Source organism: Pongo pygmaeus, chromosome 5 (genome assembly GCF_028885625.2).
Source record: "Pongo pygmaeus isolate AG05252 chromosome 5, NHGRI_mPonPyg2-v2.0_pri, whole genome shotgun sequence".
NCBI classification, from domain to species: domain Eukaryota; kingdom Metazoa; phylum Chordata; class Mammalia; order Primates; family Hominidae; genus Pongo; species Pongo pygmaeus.
The window spans coordinates 25931367-25942813 of NC_072378.2; the positions used below are offsets into that span (position 1 = coordinate 25931367).

The following is an 11447-nucleotide window of genomic DNA, read 5'->3' on the forward strand; positions in this document are numbered from 1 at the left end:
TATTGAATTTATTGTTGAGACTACGAGGGAGGAGGTTGCACAAGCTTTTGGACCCACTTAACAGGGAGAAATCTTAATGGTAGTAGAGGAGGACAGGATAAAGTTTATTTGGAAGTGTCTAAGATAGTGGCATTTTCTAAACTTTCTCTGTTACTTGCATAATTAGGAGGAACACATTAAATAACGAAGAGTTTCCTGAATAAACAGTGAATGTGCTGGATGTTATTTTTGGTTGAATATTAAATAAAATAGGTAGGAATCCTTATGTTTGTTGTCATCACTATCATCCCTCCATTCCTCTTTATTTCTCTCCTTTTCAAGTCACTGTCACCCTATAGCTGTGGCCTCTAGAGTGTAATATTTCTCTTGGATGGAAAAGGACTTCCATGGAAAAATCTGGTAGGCGTGACTCTCTGAGAATACCAAATAATAATCAGTGAGGCACATCCGTATAGTAGCCTGGGTGCCAGGGAAGTTCCAGATCTTTTCCACTGAGGGGAAGGAAGCTACGCAGAAGATGAAGCAGAATGCTCAGCCAGGTTTTGTTTTGTTTTGTTTTTCTTGTTTTTAATCACAGGAAGCACCAAGGAGGTCAATACTCACCCTTACCTATATCAGGTGGGCCAGCAGGCATTTGTTCAACTCTCTCTGTGCATGTGAACAGATCACTCAAAATCTTGGATAGTTTTTCTTACGGCTTAAAGCTATCACTCTCCACAGCAGAATGTAGAAAATAAAAAAAGTTCACCGGAATTGGTTTAAATCCCCTGAGCTCAGACTGAAACTACTCACACCAGAAAGATAAATCCTCAGTTTATATTTTTCTATTCAGTGCATTAACTAGTTGCCATTGAACAAAGTACTCCACATATAAATGTATAAATGACTCTATGTAAATCTTAGAAATAAATATATATACACATTTGTATGGGTCATATAAATGAATAAGAAATATATGATACCTCAATAAGGAAAATGTATCCAGGGTATCAATAGATAATTTATAAGAGAACAAAATGGAAATGATCAATAAACATAGGTCACAGAAATATACAAATGTGTAATCCCATTAGTAATAAAAGAATATATACTTTAAAGTTATGGTAGAATTTCTAACTGTCAGGTTGGTATGCTTTAAAAAGAATAATGACACAATCTTCTTGATTTCGATGGAAGAGGGAAGACTGACTACAGAATATTCTTCATCTACCTTCTTTCTCATTTTCTTTTCTATAATCAGTGTTTCTTAGAGTGGTAAAATATCTGTGTGTGTCTGTTCTTCCTTGTTTTTCCTGTTATTTCGTCATTTTTTCTAAAATGTTCTTTCTGACTTTTTCATAATCCTTTCCTGTCAATTTCCTTTTTTCATTCATCTGCTCTCCAAGCAAAGCCTCTTGTGGTCTGGCCACGTCTACTTTGAGTTCTTGTAGATACTGCACTGTGGTGTTCCTTCCATAGCTATAATTGCTTTACTAATTTTTAGGTTATTTTGTAATGTTAGACTACAATTTAGATCTGCTTTGTGGAATAATTTTCTGGTGAGATTTTCTATTTAGAATAATTATGTATTATATTTCTTCATTTTTAAATGTAGTACCTTATGTAGCAGTAAACTGAATTGTGACAGGAAATTTCATGGGATGGCAAAAGGTTTCATGGGGTGGTGGGCTGATCTTTCAAGCTCTATAGCTCAGGAGCTCCCTCCCCTTTTAGAGCCATAGTGAAGACTCTAAAGTACAACTCCCGTGAGTAGCCATTTCTCTAGAATATGAGGTTCTCAGTATTTAAACCAAAGCACTGGAATACCATAAATATTTAAGAATATAATTCAAAACATTTTATATAAAATAGATTTTATACAAAATAGATTTTATACAGAACAGATTTTATGTAAAATAGATAATTGACACAATAAACTGTATCTATATATATACTTGTGAAGCTATCACCACAATTAAGACAGTGAACATATTCTTTATCTCCAAAAACTTCCTCCTATTTTTTTTGTAATTCCTCCCTCCTGCCCTCTCCCACCACTGATCTGCTGCCTGTCACTGTAACTTAGTTTTCATTTTCTAGAAGTTTTATATTAAGGGAATCCTATGGTATGTACTCTTTTTTATTGTCTAGCTTATTTCACTTGGCATAATTATCTTCAGTTTTATCTATGTTGTTCTTTGTGTCAGTAGTTCATTCCATTATACTGCTAAGTAGTACTCCATTTTATGGATGTGCCATAGTTTGTTCATTCATTCACCTATTGACGGACATTTAGGTTATTTCCAGTTTTTTGGCTATCAGAAATAAAGCTAGACAAAAATGTTTATAGAACATTTATGTACAAGTCTCTGAATGGACATATGCTTTTATTTCTCTTCAGTAAACAACTAGCAGTGGAATGGCTGTCTCATATGGTAGGCGTATGCTTAATTTTTTATGAAATGACAAAGTGTATTCCAAAGTGGTTGTACCACATTGCATTCTCACCAAGACTGTAGGAGAATTCTAGTTCCTCCACATTCCTGAGCACACTTTGTATTTGCAATCATTACAATTTTAGCCATTTGAATCAGTGTGCAGTAGTATGTCTTTGTAGTTGATGTTTGTCTCCAATGTCAAATGATATAGAGCATCTTTTCATGTGAGTATTTTTCCTCTGTGTATCTCCTTTGGTGAAATAGCTGTTCACATCTTTTTCCATTTTTTGTATTGGGTTGTGTTTTTTAATTGAGTGTTGATAGAAGCTCTTTACAAGATATGATTAGCAAACATGTGCCCCTGTCGCTGACTTGTTTTTCCATTATCTTAACAGTATTTTAAATTCTGATGAAGTCCAGTTTTATGTTTGTTCTTTTGCATATCTTGAAAAATCAGTTGTTCATATGTGTGTCAGTCTCTCTATTATATTTCATTGATCTATTTTCTGTCTTTACACTAATTCTACACTGTCTTTATTACTATAACTCTGTGTAAGTCTTAAAATTAGTAGTAGGTAGTGTTACACCTCCAACTACTAATTTTCAATGAACATTCAGAGGCAATTCAGTGGAGAAAGAAAAGTGTTCTCAACAAATTGGGCTGAAAAAAATTGTATATCCATATGTAAAAAAAAAAATCTTTAATGCAACATATACAAAAAGTAATTCAAAATGAATCATAGATTTAACAGTAAAATGAAAAATTATAAAACTTCTAAAACATAGAAAATTTTTTTTGATCTTGGGTTATGCAAAGATTTCTTATATGCAACAAAAGCACAACCCACAAAAAAATGTTAAAAGAAGTTCTTCAGGCAGAAGAAAAGTGATATAGCTAAAAAATTCGGATCTACGTTTAAGAAGTAAGACCATTAGAAAAGAATAAATGAAAGTGGAAAATATTTTATTTTGAATTGATCTAAAAGATAGCTTTTTGTTGAAGGAATGTTTTGAGTGTTTATAACATATAGATATATAAAATGAATAACAGTAGTCACAGAGATGGGAGAGAGGAATTGGAAATATTCTGTTACAAGATGCCTTCATGATACATGAAATAGTATAGTGTTATTTGGAGGTAGATTTATATTATTACAAATGTATATTAGAAAACCTATGGAAGCTATTAAAACAGTTTTTTTCAAGTATAAATGAAATATCAAGAGAGGAGATAAAATTCAATCATATAAAATGCTCAGTTAAACCCAGAAAAGGCAAAATGTGAATGAAAAAAAATTAACAAAGAACAGATTTAACAAATAGAAAACAGTTACCAAGTGTGTATTTTTCTATTCTTCCTTTCAGTTCTCACAGTTTTTGCCTCCTATATTTTGCTGCTCCGTTGTTAGGGATACACATGTTTAGAATCATTTGTTTTTGGAGAATTCACTCTTTTTATCATTGGGTAATGCCCTCTTTATCTCTGGTTATCTTCATTGCTATAAACTCTGCTTTGTCTAAAATTAATATAGCTACTTCAGTTTTCTTTTGATTTGTGTTTTCACGGTTGCATAGTTCACATCTTTCTTCATCCCTTTACTTCTAACTTATCTGAGTCTTTATATTTTAACAGGATTTCTTGTAGATAGAATATTTGAGGATCTTTATTTGTTATCAATTCTAACAATTTCTGTCTTTTAACTGATGTGTTTAGAACATTCACATTTAAAGTGATTGTTAATATAGTTGGATTAAAATCTACCATCTTTTAACATTTCTTTTGTGGTAAGCCTGCTGGCAGTAAATTCATATATATAGAGGGAAAATTGAAGGACAAAAATTGAAAGACAATAAAGTCTTTTTCAAATTATAGCTACAGCTTGAAATTTTACAGTCTTTCAATTTTTTCAATAATTTTATCGAGTACAGAATTCTAAGTTGGCAGGGGTTTTCTTTCTTTCAACACATTAAAAAGTTCACTTTTCTTTCCTTGTTTGCATGGTTTCTGATAAGAAGTCTGCTGTAATTCTTATACTTGTTCCTCTGTAGGTATTTTCTTCCTCTGGTTTTATTGAAATATTCTTTTTGTCTTGGTTTTCTGCAATTTAAATACGGTATGCCTAGGTGGCTTTTCTTTGTTTTTCTTTTTGCTATTTATCTTGTTTGGTGTTCTCTGAGCTTCTTGGATCTGTGGTTTGATGTCTGTCATTAATTATGGAAAGTTCTCAGCCATTTTTTAAAAAAAATATTTGTTTTCTATTCTCTCTGGCATTCTGGTCATGCACATGTTACACCATTTGATACTGTCTACAATTTGGGAATGATCTGTTAATTTTTTAAAATTCTCTTTTTCTTTGCATTTCAACTTCGGAAGTTTCTATTGACCTATGTTCATGTTCACTAATTATTTCCTCAGTGGAGTAGAGTCTGCTGATGAGCCCCTCAAAAGCATTCTTTGTTATAGTTTCCTTGATTTCTAATATTGCTTTTTAATTCTTTTTACAGTTTCCATCTCTTTACTGACATTACCTATCTTGTTTTTATTTTTTCCTGCATCTACATCTTCTGGTAGATAACAATTGATTATCTCCCAGAGATGAAATTAATGAAACATTTAAATATCCCGCATGTCAAAAACTTAAAAAATATAATGTGTTTTCACCTTCCACTTCTGATTTAAAATGCTTTCCTTTTTTTTCTCTTGTCCAAATTTCTTGATTGCAAAGAAGCCCTAACTCTTGGGTTTTATTCTCTCTCACATAGAAGGATTTACACAACAAGCCCTTCAGAAATATTGAGGCATACTTTAATCATGGGACATTTTATTCAGGTCACTCCTGGCAAGGTAATGAAGACTTGAGCTTCTTTTTCAATTATATTATCATATCAATACAATTTCATATCTACATAAATTAGTTAGCAAGGCAGGCTTTTAAACATTTGACTGTGAGGAAAATTATTGATATACCTTTATATTATCCAGGAGCTTCTTTGTGGAGGTGTTGGGCAAACCATGTGGATCTGTGCTATTCACCATGACTACCATTGTGAGATTCAGGCACGCGCGCTGTGCTGTTATTATAACATTACAACAGTGCACAAGGAAAGACAATCCATAGCGAAAGGAACAGAAACCTGGAACTACAAAGTAAAACAGAAAGCCTCAATTGTTGACACAGTTGAGATAAAAACATACTTTAACTATAGGAGGGACATTCAGAAATTTCGAGCCCTAGATATTAATTTAAAATTTTATTGTACTTAATGACCTTTGATAATTATTATATAATAGGAAGATGTGAGACTGATGTAATAATACCATATTCTCCTTAAAATTATAATTCCAACTAGAAATTCCAAGAAAATCAAGCCAATCTTTCAAGTTCTTTGGCTCATGTCTATTTTTTAAAAGACCCTTTATAAATACCCTGTGTTACTCTTGGACATAAGTCCCCTTAATAACAACAAAGACATTTTCTGTCAAGAAAACTATTCCTTTTCCAACATTTAAAAAATACTCTGGTTGAAAGACTCATATATGCCCAATGCAGAGAAAAAATGGCATTTTTAAAAAATGTAATTACTTATTGATATAAGCTAGAGTAATCTGTTGGTGTACAGCCAAACAAGTTCATTGATGGAAGAAAGTAGGGAGTCCAGAAACAGATAGACATATATGGTTAACTTTTTAAAAATAAATGTACTAATGCAATTCATTGGAGGAAAGTAAAGTGTTTTTCAACAAATGGCATTTTCTTCAAGAGAAATATAGGTATATGTCTACAAAACAACATGTACAGAAATGTTTATAGAAGCTTTATTCAAAATAGCAGAATGTTTGGAAAGAATGGACACATCATGGTATGTTAATACAATGCATATTACCCAGAAATAAAAGGAAAGAACTACTTTTACACAACAATTTGGATAAATCTGGATGAATTTCAACAAAAACATGTTCAGTTAAAGAAGCTAGACACCAGACAGTATATACTATAGGAATCTAGTTTTATGAAGTTCAAAAACAGGCAAAGTTAATCTATATGGCCCCCTCCATCTCCAAAATCAGCAATGGGAATCTACTTTATGTTGAATCCCTCTCACACTTTTAATCTAACTACTCTGTCTCTGACCTGTACAACCAGATTTAAAGGGCTCATGTGATTAGATCTCTCCTAACTGCATAATTTCCCTATTTAAGATGAACTGATTTGGGACCATAATACATCTGCAAAACCCCTTGAAGTAGCACCTAGCTTAATGTTTGCTTAAATAACTGGGAGAAAGTGTGTATACACCAGGGGCTGGGAATCTTGAGAGAAAACTTAGAATTCTGCCTACTACAGTCCACCATCTGGCCCTTAAAGACTCATGCTCATTTCACATGCAAAACATATTCACCCATTTCAAGCTTCCCAAATTCTTCATCTTATTACATTATCAGCTCAAGTTCAAAACCTCATCAAAATCTCATAGCACAAAGTCCAAACTCTCATTATCTAAATCAGGTGTGGAAGAGGCGCCTATGATTAATCCATCCTAGGGCACAATTTCTATCTGTGGGCTTGTGAAACTAAAGAGACGAGTTATATGCCCCTAACACTTTTACCACATAATGGTGGAACAGGCATAGGACAAAGCTATAGACATTCCAGTTCCAAGGTGGGAAAAATAGAGGAGAAAAGGAGTCATCGATCCATAAAGGTTCTGAAGTTCAGCCAGGCCAATGTTGGATTTTTCATGAGGTCTGGAGATAATTCTTGTGGCTCTTGGCTCCACCCTCTGGGCTTTGGGCTGTATCCTCTGTGCTCATTGTTCCACCCAAGAATAAAACAGGGGCCAGGGAGCTTGGGTGCCATCTTGGAATTCTGTCTACTGCACATTCATAGTTAACTAAGAATTTTTTATTGCAAATAAATATTAATGTCATAAATAGATTTTTTATATCTTTTGAGATAATCATACAGTTTTCCTCTTTCAATTAGTCTGTGTGGAGTGACATGTATACATTTTCTAACATTAAGTTACTCTTTTATTTGAAGAATAAATCTGACTTAGTGTTGTTGGTTGCTTTTTTAATGTTTTTATAAATCCTTAGATTTGTTTTGTTCTGTTAATATTTTATTTAGGATTTGGTATCTTTATAATTTTCATAAAACTGTTTTGCTTTATATGTTGGAAGCTATTTTATTAGATGTATAAATATTTTATATCATCTTATTGAATTGAATTTTATATCATTTTGCAACATTCTTATAGAATCATTTGAACTAGTAAAAGACTGTAAACAAATTAGATGTTTATAAATCAGTGACCATTTAAATAAATTATAATATATCCATCCATACCAAAGTCATTTGCAGCTATAAAAATGCTAAGGAAAATCTCTGCCAAAAATTGTGGAATACTCTTTAGATAAACTGTTAACTGAAAAAAAGCATTAGTACCCAACAAATAGTTGGCTAGTTTTCTGGACTAGCCTGAGCTTCCATTGTTAAAAGATAAGAATATTAGATAAAATATGTTTAAAATAAACCGTTTTTTTAAAAGCATGGGTGATCTAAGAGGAAAGATGAAATATTCAGGCCAAAGGCTTAGTGAAGATGGGGGCCTCAAAACATAAGTTGATAATTGAAGTCAGATGTTTCACTCTGGACTTTGATCTTGGGATTTTTGGCCTTCCATGATATGGGGACAACAGGAATCAACTACCAAGGTCCTAGCAATGCGATAGCATATAGTAGGAAACTCTCTCCTAAAATGCTTGGATGTCAAAGACTTACATGGTCAATGGAGGATGAACACATTGCCCCCTTATCTTGTCAGTGGACTGCCAAGAAATTTTGTGCCATATGAACTTAAGAGCTGAATAGAAGGGGGTAAAAGATTACCCCTGAGAAATTTAATCATCAGCCAGCCCTTCCTTTGATTTGCAGCCTAAACTCATTATCTTAGGGAAGTGAATGGATCTAGAAAGCTATCAGAAACTTTGTAAACACCCCTGCAGGAGAGAAAAAAGTCTCTACATGGTAAAGGGGAAGTCATTGTCACCATGTCAGAGAAGGGCTCATTGTCTTAGTCATTTAGGGATACACTTTTGAGGTTTACTCATTTCTCTCCTCCACATTGCTCCAGAAAGTCCATGAATTTTGGCTAAACAAGTTAAGTTAAAAAGAAGACCACAGGGGGAATTCTAAAGTGTTTGGGATTGAGTAATAAGAATACTACATATTGAACTCATGGACAGAGTAAAATGTGCATCTGTAAATATATTTATCAAAAAAGAAAGAATTTAAACACTTGGAAACTGAACAAAGGAACAAACCCAAAGAGTCTAAAAGGAAATAAATGCATAAGGGCAGAAATGAATGATATATAGAGAATATATATATACACATATATATGTATATAAACTTTGAATGCAGATTAAATGGACAACTTAAACAATCAAAATAATTAAGTATCAAAGTTGATACAAGAAGAAATACATAATTTAAATATACAGTAACTTTTACATAAGTTGAAAACGTATACAATCTATTGCTCATCTCCTTTTCTGGGATTTTGTCCCCTATGACATTGACACAACGCTAAGCCAATAGCAGTAATCCTTTATTGTCGTTACACTACCCTGCCTAAAATAAACAGCTTCTCTCAAAAAATATTCAGTACGCATTCAGCTGTTGACGTCCAAGAATGCAGGGACTCAAGAACATTCATCCTGCCTTACTTCCTCTTACAGATCTATCTCTCCTTCTCTTGGAGATGGAACCAAAATAGCCCAATTTTTTTCTGATATTTTCCACTAAATGATAAACTGACAAGCGTGCAAAAATGAAAATAAAGTGTGAGCCACCAGAGTATGTAGAATCTTTTTATTTAGGGCTTTTCTGGTGGAAAACCATAGTAGGACTGGTTTCTTCTACCTTCTTTTCTGAACATTTTTAAGACCCCATATGTACATCACAAAAATATTCTTCCACATGGAATCTGTGATGTAATATTTAAGAAAGAGAAAGCCTGTTTAATGGAACAGAATAAAGTGCTACCTTTTTTGGGAGGCAACCGGTTATCCATTTGCATACACAGCTGAAGTTACTTCTCTTCTTGCTGAAGGGTTTGGCCTCCACCCACTGTGAGTGCAAAACACGTTGATGTCAGCATAATGTAGAGAGGCAACTGACCAAACACTACCCAGTACTCCTCTCTGATTTAAAACTGCTTCCAAGGATAACTTGCTCCATCACAGCAGTGCCCATTCACCTCCATTATATGCTTCCCTTGATATTTATTTTACTTTTGTGATTGTTTTGGTTGATTAAAAATATATGGAGGACCTGAAAACTACAGAGAACAAACAAATAACCCTGCCAATCCAGAATTCTTAATCTGTGATAATATTCCTCCAAAGTGAGAAATGGAAAGAATTCATTGCCAGTAGACCTGCCCTATAAGGAACATTAAAAGAAGCCTCTGAGGCAGAAGATTGCTATAGGTCAGAAACTTGGCAGTACGAAAAGAAAGGAAGAATGTCAGAAAAGGAGTAAGCAAAGGTAAAACAAATTCCTTTCTTCCCCCTGTATCTTAATAGAGCTGAAAGATACTATCTGCTTATTGATAAGACCAACTCAAGCAGAGGCTAATCATTCGTTATACTTCCACATGCCCCTGTCCATATCTTCAGTTTCCGTGGATAGAGCAGCCACTGCTGCAAAGTTTTATGGCAGGAAGCTCAGTGCATGAATCAGAATGGAGCAGTCTCCTATCAGGTAACCCCTTACCATCAGAATTCAGCATCAATATGTGCTGGTCAGCTTAGACCTCAGGATTTTACCATTTCAGATTATATGATACCTAGTGCCCCAAAGATACCAAAGTCCTGAGATTGGATTTGCAAAGTATTTTTGAATAAGCAGTTTGTCAACCATCATTATCACACATTGGAACCTCTTCTGGGGCTGCTCTTTATTTCAATACATATATACATATACACCAAACGCACACACAAACCACCCATATGTATGCACCACATACATACATACAACATAAACACATGGTACAAACTCCCCTTATGTTCTCCACACATACACTCCAGACACATAGCAAACCAAACATGTAAACACGTTACAATACTGCATCCTCAAAACGGAAGTACAAACTACAAACACCACACGCATAACCACACACACACACATAAACAATGGGCACATATGCACCAGGCATACACAGTGTGCCACACACATTACAGACACAGCACACCACAGCTATACAAGCATCACACTCTGTACAACACATACTTCTCTTTCCTTGCGTCCCTGTGAACCTCACACTGATTGCTAAAAATATGTTCTAAAAAAGAAAATCTTGTGAAAAGCCTTAGAAGATAAGGCATATTCCACCCCTCCCCAAATTTTCGCCTATTGCTGAGTACTTTCAATAATATCTTTGCCAGGGAATGCCCCCTTATGGCTCTCTGGGGAATCAACTGATTGCTCATTTCATTTAATGAGCCCCTTATAAGAGTGACACTAACCTTGATTCGGGACAAAAAAGTGATTTCTTCTTCCGCTGTGAAGACTTTTCTCTCAACTTTACACAATATTGACTTTCTAGGATTACCAAGTTTAGCCCCATAAATCATTTACCAAATCTTTTGACATCACTGTGTCAAAGTTAAAAGCTTAATTTTTAACTTTACTTTTACCTTTTCCTTAAAGCTTCAGGGAAGGCGTGTGGGTCAAAATCATCCAGTGGACCAGAAACTGGGAATCTGCCAGTAATTTCATGGCATAATAAGCAGACACCCTTAGTCTCTCTCCCTGCCCAGGAGGTAGAGCTTGCCTGCCATAAGTGCTCTCAAGATTTCTCTATTAGGAATCCAACTTACAAGGGATGTGAAGGACCTCTTCAAGAAGAACTGCAAACCACTGCTTAATGAAAAAAACGAGGATACAAACAAATGGAAGAATATTCCATGCTCATGGGTAGGAAGAATCAATATCGTGAAAATGGCCATACTGCCCAAGGTAA

At 34.3% G+C, this 11447-nt stretch overlaps 1 protein-coding gene across 2 annotated transcripts in view; it reads right to left on the minus strand.

The window, feature by feature from the left end:
* Positions 1 to 11014, minus strand: part of SLC17A1 (solute carrier family 17 member 1) — a 115031-nt gene extending 104017 nt beyond the window's left edge. For both annotated transcript variants that reach the window (XM_054491734.2, XM_054491733.2), the window contains exons 1-3: positions 10951 to 11014; positions 9467 to 9550; positions 5386 to 5558 (exon numbers count right to left, since the gene is read on the minus strand). In XM_054491734.2, coding sequence (XP_054347709.2) covers positions 5386 to 5558; positions 9467 to 9500 — 207 coding nt within the window. In that variant the 5' untranslated portion in view covers positions 9501 to 9550; positions 10951 to 11014. The remainder of the gene's footprint in view (positions 1 to 5385; positions 5559 to 9466; positions 9551 to 10950) is intronic.
* Positions 11015 to 11447: the final 433 nt, after the last annotated feature.